General features: G+C 39.5%; 1 protein-coding gene across 9 annotated transcripts in view; it reads right to left on the bottom strand.

The window, feature by feature from the left end:
- Positions 1 to 16,187, bottom strand: part of ASAP2 (ArfGAP with SH3 domain, ankyrin repeat and PH domain 2) — a 175,336-nt gene that overhangs the window by 29,300 nt on the left and 129,849 nt on the right. For all 9 annotated transcript variants that reach the window (XM_039532006.1, XM_039531998.1, XM_039532005.1 and 6 more), the window contains 4 exons: positions 15,184 to 15,269; positions 14,866 to 14,981; positions 11,785 to 11,852; positions 11,137 to 11,250 (listed from right to left, as the gene is read on the bottom strand). In XM_039532006.1, coding sequence (XP_039387940.1) covers positions 11,137 to 11,250; positions 11,785 to 11,852; positions 14,866 to 14,981; positions 15,184 to 15,269 — 384 coding nt within the window. The remainder of the gene's footprint in view (positions 1 to 11,136; positions 11,251 to 11,784; positions 11,853 to 14,865; positions 14,982 to 15,183; positions 15,270 to 16,187) is intronic.

The raw sequence follows: 16,187 nt of genomic DNA, 5'->3' as shown, positions 1-16,187 counted from the left end.
TTTCCTGATTGAGTGGTGGCAGCTTACTAGATCTAAACTAGGATTTTAGTTTAGAGGGAAACCAAGTCAGGTCCCCACATTGGAGCCCAACAGTTCCAAGTGGGGGTGAGACCTTTGACATGGTGGCATGCGGGTCCTCACCTTGAAACCCCCCAGTTTCAAGTGAGGGTAGACCCATGACAGGAGTTCAGTCACAAATTTAATTAACGCATCATCAGCATGGAAGCATGCCCTCTGGAATGGAGGCCAAAGCATGAAAGGGCATAGGAATGTTTAGCATGGCTTGCAATGCCAGCTACAAAAGTGCCATGCGAACGCCTGTTCTCACTTTCAGGTGACATTGTAAATAAGCAGCCGTCAGCAGTTCCACCCCGGAAATGTAAACAAACTCGTTTGTCTTAGCAATTGGCTGAACAAGAAGTAGGACTGAGTGGACTTGTAGGCTCCAAAGTTTTACATTGGTTTGTTTTTGAGTGCAGTTATGTAACAACAACAAAAAATCTAAATTTGTAAGTTACAATTTCACGATAAAGCAATTGCACAACAGTACTTGTATGAGGTGAATTAAAAATAGTATCTCGTTTTTATCATTTTTACTGTGTAAATATTTGTAATAAAAATAATAATATAAAGTGAGCACTGTACACTTTGTATTCTGACTTGTAACAGAAATCAATATATTTGAAAATGTAGAAAAATATCCAAAAATATTTACTAAATTTCAATTGGTATTCTATTGCTTAACAGTGCGATTAATCACAATTATTTTGTTTACTCAGTTATTTTCTTTTTTAGTTAATCGCATGAGTTCACTGCGATTATTCAACAGCCCTAGTTACAATCTAAACAGACAAGACAAAGAAAGAGTAGGAGGGGACACCCAAACATTGAGGGAAGAAAAGACTTCCTCAAGATCATACAGCAGGTTATTGTAGAGCCAGTAAAAGAACAAAGGTCTCCGAAGTTCCAGTCCAATGTCCTGACGATGCCATGTCTACTGTTTCTTTCCTTTTTTTCATTCTTTCACCTTGCAGCCCCTTATTATATCTTTCTCTTTCCCTACATTGCTCTCTCTAACCTCTTTCCTTTCTTCTCCCCACTTCTCCCACGAAAATCCTTCTCCCTCCGTCTCTCCTCCTTCCCTCAACACCGTTCTTCTCTTTTCTAACGTATGCATCAATCTCTCTCTTGCCCAGATCCATCACCTCTCATGTGTGGTTTAGAAATTTTATCCAATACCTAATAGCTACACCTGTACCCCGATATAACGCGACCCAATATAACACGAATTCGGATATAATGCAGTAAAGCAGCGCTCCGGGAGGGTGGGGCTGCGTGCTCCAGCGGATCAAAGCAAGTTCAATATAACGCGGTTTCACCTATAACACGGTAAGATTTTTTGGCTCCCGAGGACAGCGTTATATCGGGGTAGAGGTGTACTTGCCAGAAACTTATGTTAGCTGAAGGGTCCCACTGACCAGGGGCAACACCTAGATGAAAAGCTATTGCCTAACTCCATAAGCTGCTGGGATATGGGAGAGTGCTGGGATTCCTACCAGTGTGCTCTCCCTCTGCCCTATCTTTTATATCAGGCCTGTTGTATTAATTTAGATGGAATATATGGGCTAATTGTGTTACCAAAACCCAGTTACTATTCAACATTAAACAGTTTTAAACACAGACCAGGGTTTGGTATACAGAGACCTCAGCCTACTTAGTACCACGGTAAATACACCATTAAAATCCTTTTAACCTTTTATTAAAGATACAGAAGAAAAAGAAAAGCAATTAACTATTTTGAAACAATGTATTAAATAAGGCTTTCATTTTAACAAAATCCCTTTTTCCCTTTCCCTTTAGCTGGTACGAGTCTTTAGAAGGAAAAAACCCTAATGCAATCCTAATGAAAGATGGTCTTAACTGTCCTTTTGTGGAAAAGAGAAGAAGAAGTTAGTAGAGATGGACTGGAGCTGTTGTCACTGTTGTTAAAGTCTGATCCTGTTTCCTAGAAGACCAAACAAAACAAACACACAAGAGGGGAGAGAAAACAGCAAAGATAGAAAATGCAGCTTCAATCTCTGGGGTTGACTTTCATTTGCAGCCTCACTGCTGGAAAGATACAGGCAGAGCCCACAGTCTTATCAGATATCAGAGGGGTAGCCGTGTTAGTCTGGATCTGTAAAAGCAGCAAAGAATCCTGTGGCACCTTATAGACTAACAGACGTTTTGCAGCATGAGCTTTCGTGGGTGAATACCCACTTGCATCCGACGAAGGATTCTTTGCTGCTTTTACAGTCTTATCAGACACTCAGAGACCTGGCAAACCTCTACCAACATCTGGCTGTTTTGGGCATTGCTTTTAGTTGCCTCTTTAGTCACAGGCTTACAGCAGTGTTGTAAAGTATTCAGTCTTGGCCAGCAAAGTCAGACACTTATTAGACAGAAAGAAAATGGAGATTGATAGGAAAGAAAAGAAAGAAGATAGGGAAGGAAAAGGACACATTGGTGGGGTGGCTAGGTGGATAATGGAGACACAGTCTCACATCCCAGGTGGTGTTTGGAATTCAGAAAGAGCTGGTGGAGATGGTGATGTTATCTGGTCAGGACACCTTTCAGGATTGGGATGAAGCAGGTCTGGAATTCAAGGAGATGGTAGGGGAGGCAGCCATGATGGTGAAGCTTGCTCCAATAGCCAATTTTTTCCCTAAAGTATCTGACCTTAAGGACCCCAAAAGGGAGTTATATGTGGAATAGCCTGGTCCTCTAATTATTTTGTCCACCAATTAGGCCTCATTCCCAACTCATCAGTTTTGGTTCACTGATTTCTGATTCCACACTCTTCTTGTTTACCAAATATGATCATAACACAGTACTTGAGTTATACCAGGTGGCTTTTTAATTTGGACAAGTTCAGTTTGTCTGTCTGTCTCCCTTACGCATCTTTTCCCATCAACATATGTTGTTATAGGTTACTGTGACCTTTTATAAACTTACACTCGCTTTTCACAGTTGAACTCACAATCAGAGTAAATTTGTAGGCCCAAATATCACCACAGGCCCCAAGTAGTAATTATCCAGTAAGCTTAACGCTCCCCAGCTCCTAATGGCTATAGAAAAGGCAAAGGGACATTTTGTCTCCCTATTTGCCACCTGGCTGCTGTGAGGGTTTAAGAGGAGAATCTACCCTTCATCTAACCTTTGTTTTCAAGGCCTCCTTCCCACCAAACAGGTCCAGTATTTGCCTGCTATTCATATTTTTACCCTGCATCTGCAAAGTAAAATTAAGCAGGGTTCTGCACAAACACAGTGATATTTACAAGAGTTTGTAAACACTTTGCACTCTGCTACCTCTCAGGGAGAGCTATGAGGAGGCTTGGAAGAAGCAATGAATTGGTCGGTCTGTCTGCAGAATCAGTGAAAGTATTGCACTGATTTATAGACTTTCCACATGTGGAAAGTTGTCTTTCCAATCGTTAAGAGCCAGAAAATTATCTTTTTGAAAATAAAGTTTATATAATAGCTAATGACACTTCTTCAAGAAAGCTAAGTACTCTCTATGAATGGATCTTTCAAGCCCTGCCTATCAGAACTTTTATTTTAAAAACCTCATTTCAATTCATAAGAATTCTGCCTGAAAACATAAGTTGACTTCAGGCTGCTATAATTTATTTGTCACAATACAAGACAGCTGTGTACACCAAGTCTTAAATTTAAATTGAATTTCAAATAAAAGATTATCATCATGACAATGCACTTGCTAAAGGCTACAAAAGTTTCTTGATTTGCAGATTTGTACCTATGTGATCAAATGTTGTACTAGAAATGACGGAATGTTCAGATGTCTATGCTGCTCTGGGATAACCACTATTCTAATAATGACAAGATACCTCATTGTGAGCAGTTCGGACAAAAGATTAGAGATTTACGAAGTGGAGCAGCGTAGTTCCTTACTGATGTTTACGTGCACAAGGTTTCTTCCACTTCAAACAAAGGTGAAACTCAAAAGGTACAAACTCCTTTGTTTAAAAAATGCTTCTAGAATACACATACTCTTTAAAAGTACCAGAAGAGAGCTCATTCCACTCCCCACATTCTTATGCAAAATATCACTCAGGCCTATGTAAAAATCTTACTCTACCTTTTAATCATACAATCATTAAAGATGAACAAGCATAATCACTGCAGCATTAATAACCAAACTCTCACAAAGGAAGAATAATACTTTGCCCAATAGCCCATGAATGTACCCAGCAGGGTAACTCCCTTCAATAATAAGAATCCTCAGATTTGGACTAGTAAAGCATTCTGGTCCATAAGAATACAGGGTAACATTTTCAAACGTGCCTAAAGGACTTAGGGACTTGGGGCAAATTAGGTATCCTACTGCTAACTGTCAAACCACAGCATCCCAACTGGTTAAAAATAAGTTATCAAAATGACATGGATGACAGTCAATTATAGGTTTCAGAGTAGCAGCCGTGTTAGTCTGTATCCGCAAAAAGAACAGGAGTACTTGTGGCACCTTAGAGACTAACAAATTTATTTCAGCCTGAGCTTTCGTGAGCTACAGCTCAGTTCTTCGGATGCATAGAATAGAACACACAGACAGGAGATATTTATACATACAGAGAACATAAAAACGTGGAAGTATGCACACCAACAGGAAGAGTCTAATCAATTTTGAGATGAGCTATCATCAGCAGGAGAAAAAAAAAACTTCTGAAGTGATAATTAAGATGACCCATAGAAGGTCAATTATACTAATTCACACCTTCATTTATAATATGAAAGCCTCTCTCCTTCTGTTACTTTAGAATCACTTGTTATAACAAACTTCTACCCTTCAAAATAATTAAGCAATCAATTTGCAAACATCTAGAAGATAATAAGGTGATAAGTAACAGTCAGCATGCAATTGTCAAGAACAAATCCTGTCAAAACAATCTCTTAGCTTTTTTTTTTTTTTTTTGGACAGGATAACAAGCCTTGTGGATAGTGGGGAAACAGTAGACCTGGTATATCTTGCCTTTAGTAAAGTTTTTGATACAGTTTCACATGACCTTCTCATAAACAAACTAGGGAAAGGCAATCTAGATGGAGCTACTATAAGGTGGGTGCAAAACTGGTTAGAAAACCATTCCCAGACACTAGTTATCAGTGGTTCAGTCATGCCAGAAGGGCATAATGAGTGGGGTCCCACAGGGATCAGTTCTGGGTCCAGTTCTGTTCAATATCTTCATCAATGATTTAGATAATGGCATAGAGTACACTTATAAAGTTGTGGATGATACCAAGCTGGGAGGAGTTGCAAGTGCTTTGGAGGACAGGATTAAAATTCAAAATGATCTGGACAAACTGGAGAAATGGTCTGAAGTAAAATGCAAAGTCCTCCATTTAGGAAAGAACAATCAGTTGCACACATACAAAACAGAAAATGACTGCCTAGGGAGGAGCACTGCAGAAAGGGATCTGGGGGGTCATAGTGGACCACAAGCCAAATGAATCAACAGTGTAACACTGTTGCAAAAAAAGTGAATATATCATTCTGGGATGTATTATCAGGAGTGTTGTAAGCAAGACATGAGAAGTAATTCTTCCGTTATACTCTGTGCTGATTAGGCCTCACCTGGAGTATTGTGTCCAGTTCTGGGAGCCACATTTCAGGAAAGATGTGGACAAATTGGAGAAAGTTCAGAGAAGAGCAACAAAAATGATCAAAGTTCTAGAAAAAATGACCTATGAGGGAAGAGTGAAAAAAAATGGATTTGTTTAGTCTAGAAAAGAGAAGACTGAGAGGGGACATGATAACAGTTTTCAAGTACATAAAAGGTTGTTACAAAGAGGAGGCAGAAAAATTGTTCTTAACCTCTAAGGATAGGACAAGAAGCAATAGGCTTCAATTGCAGCAAGGGAGGTTTAGGTTGGACATTAAGAAACATTTCCTAATTGTCAGGGTGGTTAAGCATTGGAATAAATTGCCTAGGGAGGTTGTGGAATCTCCATCATTGGAGATTTTTAAGAGCAGGTTAGACAAACACCTGTCAGGAATTGTCTAGATAATACTTAGTCCTGCCAAGAGTGCAGGGGACTGGACTAGATGACTCTCGAGGTCCCTTCCAGTCCAATGACTCTATGAAAAGCCTAAATTTCAGAAGTGACCCATCCTAACAAAAAATTACAAAAACTTTTAAAACGTCTTTACGAATAAAAAGAGGGGCCAGGGAAAAAAAGACACAGACAAAAGCCCTCCATCTGACAGCTGACATTTATAAACAGAACTCTAATGTGACCTGAGGCAAACTCAAACGCACCAACAATCAACAGTGAATTCCATGTAACTCACAAATGATAACCACAGACTAATAGTCCTTAATTTTCTTTCAGAAGTCCCTGTAGTATAAGCCTAGTGAAGTACCAGTTTTATTACTTTAGCCTCACTGCTGAGGAGCAAATTACTTCTTTAAAGAGATGAAGCTGAGAAGCTGACCAAAACAAAGTGCAGATGTCAGAGAACTGAAAAAGGTGCTGAGCACAGCAGGAAAGCAGAACAAAACAAAAACAAGGTACAGAGCATAACCAAAATGCATGGATACAACAGACAAGAAGATCTAAAGTGTTTAACAACATAATGGAGCTGGCTGGAAGAAAGGTTTATAGCAGGAAAAGGATAGTCTACACAGCAATATGGCTATTATAGCTAATGCTACATAATAAGGACAAAATCTTATCAGGATCCAATGAAGAGTTGCAGCAAATGGCCTATGAACCCCAATCTTTTGCAAAGGACTCCATCACTGAAGACAGTCAAGCAGAAACTGAAGGGAAGGAAGTCGCATTTATACTTTGCAGGGGCTGGCACACAACAGTCAGTAGGGGACCTGGTTCATGCTTTATGCCATTAATGTTGCTGTCAAAGGTCAAAAAAATCAGAAGCACTAGAAAAGTTTCATCTCTCCTGCACTAAGGAGATAAGACCCAAGAATAAGAATTCTGCACAGACAGTATTCCCAACAGAAGTGATATTCCAGTGAAGGAGACATTTATTTCAGAATGACAGGGCAAGGACCATTCAGCTAATCCAACAATTTGATTGCTGAGACATTCCTTAAAGGTGACAAGCAAAGGAAAACAACAGGCTTATACCCTTTTCCCTTTCTTTATGATGTATAAATGGGTGTGAAAAGTTTTGGTTTAAGGTTGTTTTTTTAATTTATTTTTAATTTTGGAAATATAGGTCCTATTTAAGCTGGAAGACTATATAATGACTGGAAAACTAATGAAATGGTGATATTGAAAGAGCTGAACTAATGAAAGTTTAGCTACCAGGAGGGGGCAGGATTTCTAGTCAGAAACTTCTAAGGTAAAACATAGCTGGGGGGGGCGGAGAGGAGGGAGAGACTTTAAAAATATACTTAACTTAAAAGCCTTTCAGGCCTTCTTTATACATCAGAAAGAAGCAAAAGAGGGCATAAACCCATTTTTTAAAAATCCTTTGCAGATCACTTTTAATGCTTCTCAATTTTTTTTTAAATAAAATGAGGGTGGGCCACACTCTTCAATGCTGTGGGCTGGATGCTAATTTTGGGCCAACTGCATGGGACAAATACAGAAATATAATTCCAGTTTCTAGAATCAGATCATTTATTTAGGTTTCAGATTTAGTCATTGAGACATGAATGGTGTTAAGTAGTAATAAAATTAAATACACGTCAGAGAATAGCTCACTCTTAGTGAAAACACTGAGGAAAACGTTTTTCTTGCATGAATATCTCAATTCAACATCAATATTCATTGCTGCAAGTCAGAGACAGCAGCAGAGGATGTCGCTCTCCGGCTTATTGCAAAGTTTTGACTTGACGTTTCATTGCTGAGAATGTGCTTTTGCAAATGTATGTGCTTCCAAACATTGAACACAACTTCAACACAAACTCTAATTTTAACAGATTTCCCACAAAGTGCCTCATTGTTTATGATGAAGTGGAGAGTAAGACATTCAAATCCATTTTGTCTCAGCAAACCTACTAATCCACCTTTACTGCTGGTCATTGCTTTGGCACCATCTGTGACTATGCACAAGCACACTTGGAAACTGCCATATTTTCTCACAGCAGAAGCAAGTACCTTGTAAATCTCCACCTGCTTTGTACTACACTTGAGTCAAACTAATTCCAGTATCTTCTCAAGCACAGAGAAATCCTCATCAATAGTTCAGATGAAAATTAATAGTGGGCTGAGGTCACTGGTATCAATGCTCTCATCTAGAGCTAAGAACGTACATTTTTCAGCAGCTGTCTTGAGTTTTCAGGACATATTATTGTTCATGTCATTTACCCTCCTTGCTACAGTTTGGTGAGACAGTGACACTCAAAATCCTTTTCCATTTTTCCATCCTCAGATGCATGAGCCATCTGGATTGCACACCTTTTTTTACCACATGACCATCCCTAAAAGGCTTTTTACATCTCACTAGCTCAGGGTTTCTCAAACAGGGGTCACCCCTCGTGTAGGGAAAGCCCCCGGCGGGCCGGGCCGGTGTGTTTACCTGCCCCGTCTGCAGGTCCAGCCAATCGTGGCTCCCACTGGCCATGGATCACTGCTCTGGGCCACGGGGGACTTACTGGCTGCCGCTTCCAACAGCTCCCATTGGCTTGGAGCAGCGATCCGCGGCCAGTGGGAGCCGCGATCGGCCGGAGCTGCGGACAGGGCAGGTAAACACACCAGCCCGGCCCGCCAGGGGCTTTCCCTACACAAGCGGCAACCCCTGTTTGAGAAACCCTGCATTAGCTCCAGGAAGACCTCATAAGATGTAGTCAGACTTGCGGGTCATGCAGTTGAAGATTTCATCAGTATGTGTCTCTGCTTTGAAGTTTGTTTGTTTTTTCCAAGTCCTTAACATGAGTGATACAAGACTCTTCAGTGTACCTCTCGCATTTGGTCTTACATAGCATGCTGTAATGTTGGGTGATATACTCCTTCCACACAACTATCACTACCAACTACACAAGACTCTGTGGTTGTCCATTACTTCCAACGAACAAGTCATCTTGTTTAAATCCACTTAGTGTCAAATGCTCTATTCTCCACATTGACTTTTCTTTTCCTAATGCAGCAATTGCACTTACTTGTTCCCTTGCACTTGGATTACCTTTGCACCACTTTTTAATGTGCTGTGTTTAAAATTAATGGACCACACAGCACAACAAACACAACAGGCAGATATGCTTTGGTTGTCGACCAAAGAGAAATGGTCCTTTGTCTTTGCTACATCTCAGAAAAAAACACATTAAGGCAGGGTGCCACCAGAGATCTTTCAAATAGTTCGCACACCCCTCCCACTCCTGACTCAAGATGTGTGCGCTGGTCTTCTATGGCCGTGGGCACCTGAATCTAGCCATAGCTCAGACAGAAGCAAAAACTCCTCGTGGCCTGTGAGTCTTGTACCAGCCCTTGGCAGAGAAGGCCCTGTCTGTCCTTTTAAGGTTACGTGTACACACACACACACCCCTATTCTCTCTCCCATTTCACCTCGCACATGACCTCTCAGACTGGACAAACTTGTGCTCAATGAGAGAGCTGGGAATTACTCAGGACAGATCAGGATTAGTCTGGTCATGTAGTTCATTCAGCTGTTTAATTTGTGTCCACTGGGAAGGAAGAAATTCAAGAATATGGCAGCTGCATTAGAGAGAGAGAAACCAAGCAGTCCACCACATAGTGCTGTCAGATACACAGGACACGGGGCTTTAAGTATGGGGATTGGAGGGAGAGCAGAGTCCAGGGCTGGTTAGGGTTGTTCCTGTTAATAAAGACTACTCCACACCACACTGATTGCAAGAGATGGCACTGATCTTCAATCGGTACATTCCCACTCTTGCAGTGACATGCTTGCATGTGCCCGAGACCCATTCTACAAAATGGCATCCTCCATGCATCATGACCTCACACTTATGGGGCATACAAGGCCGTGACGCATGGAGGACACTATTTTGTAGAGTAGGTCTCAGGCACATGCAGCATTTCACTGCAATGTTCTAGATCTGCCACACATTCTAGGCAGCTGCTACTGGACACATTTGGGGGCTAGACTGAATAATCCCACAAGGCTGAATCCAGCTCATGGGCTGCCATCTGGACTACCCATATAAGTGACTAAGTCTCATTGTCTAATGTGACAGATACTTTACGAGCTTCAGTCCCAGTAACTCCTAAGGGTCAGATATGAAAAGGCATTTAGGCATCTAAAGATGCAGATCAGAACCTAGAGGAATTTTCAAAAGCACATGGGTACTTAACTCCCATTGAAATCAATGGATGCTAGGCACCTACATGCTTCTGAAATCAATGGGTGTATAGACCCTAGTCACTTTTGAAAAATCTCATCAGGCAACAATCTGCATTTTTAGGCATCTAAATACCCTTAACATTTTGGCCCTAAGTTCCATTTTGAAATGAGACTTAGTCACTCAGATACTTCTGAAAATTTTTACGCTAAAATCATCAATACCACCAGCTCAGAATATGGAAAGGAAAATATGCATTTTACAGAGAGGATTCAGAGCTAAGGCCCCAATCCTGCAAAAAACAATGGACATGCTTAACTTAATGCACAGCATTAATCGCACTGAAGTGAAGCCCATGCATAACTCTTTGCAAAACCAGAGCCATTGAGCTCAGACATTTTATACGTATGTGAAGATTCTATAATGAATCACTATCTTTTGAAGGCACCTTTCCTATCTTTGATGTTAGCTTCTGCTATGCGTCCCATAAATACAAAAACTCTTGATTTACTGAAACAAACTGTATTGTGTTCTGCACTAGCTGACTATCACTAAAATACCAGCTTTGGGAAGAGGAGGAGTCACCACATGCCTCAATTTCCCTCCTTTTCATCACAAAGGCACCATCTGATCACGACAAACTAAATTGTTTTGTAAATCAAACCAACAGAAAAAGGCAGACAAACTATAATTCAAGAAATCATTTGGAAACAAAACCACCGATTTTCATTATGGAATTTCATTTGCATTATTCCGCACCCTTACCTGTAAAAACAATGTAACATTTTATCTAAAGCATACAAATATTTTTAAAAGACACGTTTGTAAAGTTAAATGTACAGTGTCAGGCACAAACCTGCAACTTTTCATCCACATCATCATCACTTTCATCCAGATCTTCATGGAGTAACCGCCATTCATATTCTACATGAACATGAGAATTAAATCTTCCCGATAATGCTTGGGTAAGCTAAGGAAACACAATAGTCTGTTAGTGACAATGCCATGTGCAGTAGTTCTGAACAGTTAAAATAGAACTTCCTTGAACAGATGTAAAAATCAGTATATTTTTTTCTTTTAAAGTGCAAAGATTATGTCTTTTAAAACAGAGTTTAGTGCTTCAGAAAGTTATTGGACAGGCAAGCTTGAAGACTGAAATCTGGTTATCCACAGAGCAAATAAACCAGATGCAGCTTGGCCTTCCACTACCCAACAATGCTATGGAGTGAGAGGGTAACTCAGGCCTTATTTGCTTCAATTATTGGCTTCTCTGTTGAGACTCCCAAACAAATAAGTTAACTATTATGGCAGTTTTTGATATGTGGACACCTATCAAAGAGGTACTGGACTGATTTCATCAGTTCGTTTCTTATAGGCCACTGAACAGATGCTGATGGTATTTGCGTGCTGCAAATACTCACTGAATACCCACTATGAACTACTAAATGTTCAGAAATAATTCTATTTATAAAAACAAAATCATATTGGAAGATGCAAAACTTACCAACTCTTCACAGTGTGTATGTTTTAAACGTTTAGCTATATCAAGCGGTGTCTCTCCAGCTTCATTGGCTACAATTCAGTGAGAAGAGAAAGTCACACTGCTATGTGTAATAGGTGACATGAGCACATTATTAAACATGAGGTAAACCTATACTTATGTAAGCACAGAATCACAGAAATATAGGGCGGGAAGGGACTCAAGGCAGGACCAAGTATATCCAGAATATCTCTGGCAGATGTTTGTCTAACCTAGTCTTAAAAACCTCCAATGATGGGGACTCCACAACCTCCCTGGAAGCCTATTCCAGTACTGTATTTAACCACCTTTATAATTAGAAAGATTTTCCTAGTATCTAACCTAACTCTTCCTTGATGCATATTAAGACCATTACGGCTTGTCCTACCTTCAATGAAATGGACAGCAATTGATCTCTGTCATCTTTATAATTGCACTTACATATTTGAAGAGTATTATCAGGTCTCCCCCTCAGTCTTCTTTCCTCAAGGCTAACCATTTCCCAGTGTTTTTAACCTTTCCTCATTAGGTCAGATTTTCTAAACCTTTTATTGCTCTCCTCTGAACTCACTCCAGTTTGTCCACATCTTTCTTAAAGTGTGGCACCCAGAACTAGACACAGTACTCCAGCTGAGGCCTCACCAGTGCCAAACAGAGTAGGAAAATAAGCCCCTATATCTTGTGCCTGTTAATTGATCCCAGAATGATATTAGATTTTTTTCACAAGAAATGAACTGAACTAAGCTGAATAAATGAGCCAAACTAAGTTATTCTAAAACTGATCGTCTTCCCTCATGTTAAGTTCCCCACAGCAGCATCTAGCTGGCTGCTGCTCATTGTGATAACTTAATATAAGAAGCACATTAAGTTATTACTGCTCCCAGAAATCCCACTATGTAGCCTGCTTACAGGCCAGTTAAACAGAGGTATTTTTAGCTATATGGTGTGGTTTCAAAAATTGTTTAAAAACACTAGTTTATGCCCTTTGTTTCAGGGAGGATACTTTTTTTTTAAATAAAAAATTGGATTTTTAAATTCAGATTGGATTTTTTAATTCTGGTATTTAAATTATAATAAATTTAATGTAAACTTGTTTAAAATGAAATCTGCATTTAATACAAAATATGTTAAAGCCTACATTTATTATAATTTAGTTAGAAATGTGAAACATGGTTTGATACAGGAAGTTTATGTATACAAAACTCTTAAGGTTTTTTTAATACAAATACACTTTATATGTATACACTTTATACACACTTTTGTGTGTGTTTAATTAAATTCCAGTTACCATCCTAATGCAGTTTGACACAAATCATGAGCAACAAGTTAATCTAGTAAATAAGCGATATTTCATTCGCCATTATCTAACATACTAAAAAAGTACAATTAATAAGAATCTGAAATATTAAGCTATTATGACACAGAGGCCCAGTGATGGTTCACTACTCTGTGTCAGCAGCTCTTGTCAGGCCTGACATACTCAACACACTCTTATAATCTGTATCTAAAAGGCGGCATGTACTACATCAATGGAAAACTAATAACTCCCTGGTCATTAATATTCTTGCATGATGTATATATGGGGTGTGTTCAAAGAGTTATGGATATGTGCTAGAATTATGTTCTTAAAATGTGTTTGACAATCAGTGCATAAGCCCAGTCTGTCCTAGACAATGGAATGTGTATTTGCTTGGCTGGCCAGCCTGGTCATCAGGCAGAGAAAAGGAAGGTGTATTTACATGATAGTTTTGTTTACCTTTTAAGCTAAACCAGTGAGGGTTATCCTGAGACTGAACTCAACAGAGAATTAACATGGCTCCTGCATCTCAGAAAGATACAGGAGACCAAATCCCCAGGAGGCCTTCTTGACTTGTAGGACAAAGAAAATTCCTTTGGGAATATAAGGGACAGAGAGAGACTCCATCTTTATCCTACATCTAAGATGACAAAGGAACCAAACATTTTGTGCTCTGTGTTGAGGCCTGGCCACTGGGTCTGGTCAGGCACGCCAGACAAAGAATGATGAGAAAACTACATTGGGCATAGTATATATCGTGTTAAGTTAGGTTTTAGCCATTAGAAAATGTATTTTTACTTTTGTTTGTTTGTAATCTGTCCAATCCTTTCTACTTGGTATCACTTAACCTATTGTCCTTCTATTAATACACTTGTTTTATTTTTACTATAATCCAATTCAGTGCTGTGTTTGAACTGAAATAATTGTTGAAATTAAAGTAATATGCTGTACTTTTGTCTCTTTAAAGGAGCAACAAACCTTATTACTCTCCTCAGTGTTCCAGGAGAGGGCTGGACACTTCATGGCAGATGGTTTGGGGGAAATTTGGGACTGGCGGTGCCTTGTGGTCACCCTGCAATTACCAAGGCTGGTGGAGACCAGGGTGGAGCTGCTGTGTTTTAGAAAGGCTGCTGGTATTAGACCACTGAACCAACCCTGCTAAGGACACAGACACTCAGGGAACTACATGCTTGTCAGCTGGATGCTGGTGTCTGGGCTGTGAGCCACAGCAGAGCATTTCAGGCACCCAGGATTACAGGGCAGGTGGCAACACAACCTCTCACTGGTCTGGGTTGAACCTCAAAGTGTTATTGCTATACAATTGCTTAAATAAATATATATAGTTATAGTGTACCATCCTAGGAGGCAAAAGGGTGTACCAAAATTAGAGTAAAGGCTCTATTTAGTTGCAAAACAACATGTTTTAACAGTTATATCAACCAGTGAGACTGCATCTTCCTTTAGATAATGGAAATAGAAATGGAAAAGTTGATTAAAATCGATGATCTAACTCAAGGCTTTCCACCTGATGATTTAAATCGCAAATTTTAATCAATCCACTCTGCTTTGTTTAAACTTGAATTTTTAAAAAAAATCAATATTTTAATCATTTCTAAAAGAATTGAGATATTATACAGTGGAACATGTTACACAATAGAAGGGGGAAATGCAGACGCATTGCTAATCTTCATTTATCAGTGCTACACTTTTCTCAGAGACCATTTGCAAGAGTAGCAAATATTGAAACGGAGTACACATTATCCTTTTACCTATTTCAATAGAAGCCTTCCCTCTCAGCAGCAGTTTGAGGCACTCAACGTTGTCAGTCAAACAGCAGTAATGCAAAGCTGTGCTACCCTTATATGTTTGCTTGTCAAGGTTGCCGCTGTTGGGGAAAAAAGTTGTTTCAAATTAATTTCCTAGCCACATGCTAATAAAGTTATCTTCCCACAAACACTGGAGCAACTAGATTTTCAAAAGACAGAATTAAAGTTTATGAATCAAATTCGCCCCCACTGTAACTCTACGTGAAGTACTATTTCATATAGCTCAAACAGTTGCGTTTTAATAATTAATTATACACTTACCTATTCTGCACTAAAAAGTCAACTATGTGAAGTGAAGTTCGATCAACTGATCTAACTGCAAGGTGAAGTGCTGTTTCATCTTGCTCCTAAATTTAAAAAACACAAATGTGTTTCTTTTGACTATCAGCTCACAAGAATCTTTAGGGAAAACATCTCACATTATACATTGCACAAATTTTACACTGTAACAGTGCTACCCCTCGATACTGATTTCTGCCTGCCTCATAAAAAAAATTAATTAATTAAATAAATAAATAAATAAAAATCACATTTTCCCTACAAGTCTGAATGTAATACTCTTCTCCAGACCTTTAGAGTTTAGAATATGTCAGAAAATATTGGGCTTGATTCTCCTTCCACCCCAGTTTTACACTGATGTAACTTCATAAGCATCAACAGAATGGTTTATGCTGGGATCAGTGAGTTGGAAATCTGGACCACTGTCTCCAACTCCTGGTCTTGCTTATGAATGCTCTTTTCTACAGCAAACTTTACAAGCACTCCATAGTACAGAGAATCTTTTTTCTTACATGTCTGGCTGACGCGTCTTGCTCACATGCTCAGTGTTAAACTGCCTGCCAAATTTGGGGCCAGGAAGGAATTTTTCCAAAGGTCACATTGGCAAGGACCTTGGGAGGTTTTTTTGTCTTCCTAGACAGCCTGGATCATTTGCTAGGATCATCTGGGCACACCCCACCAAATCAATTCTCTGCCATTGCAAGAACCTCGGGCATTAGTGGCATCTTGGTCTCTCCTGTTCTCAGGCCGTGGCACATAACAGTTTAGTCTCCTGAAGACTGAAATGCTTTAGTCCAACTGAGCTTAATAAAAAGAGTTATCTGAGTGACATTTAATGCCCTGTAATATACAGAGGGTCGGACTAGATGATCTAATGTTACATTCTGACATTCAAATTAAATCTATTATAAGAATCTAAAATCAAGTGAAAATGGCAAAAGGCGGCATTTACCACTTCTGGCCTTTATACCACTGTGTATGCAATT

The sequence above is a fragment of the Mauremys reevesii genome, linkage group 3 (genome assembly GCF_016161935.1).
Source record: "Mauremys reevesii isolate NIE-2019 linkage group 3, ASM1616193v1, whole genome shotgun sequence".
In the NCBI taxonomy this organism is placed as follows: Eukaryota; Metazoa; Chordata; order Testudines; family Geoemydidae; genus Mauremys; species Mauremys reevesii.
Note: the sequence above shows the minus strand (reverse complement) of the source record. Positions and strands in the feature narration are given on the sequence as shown.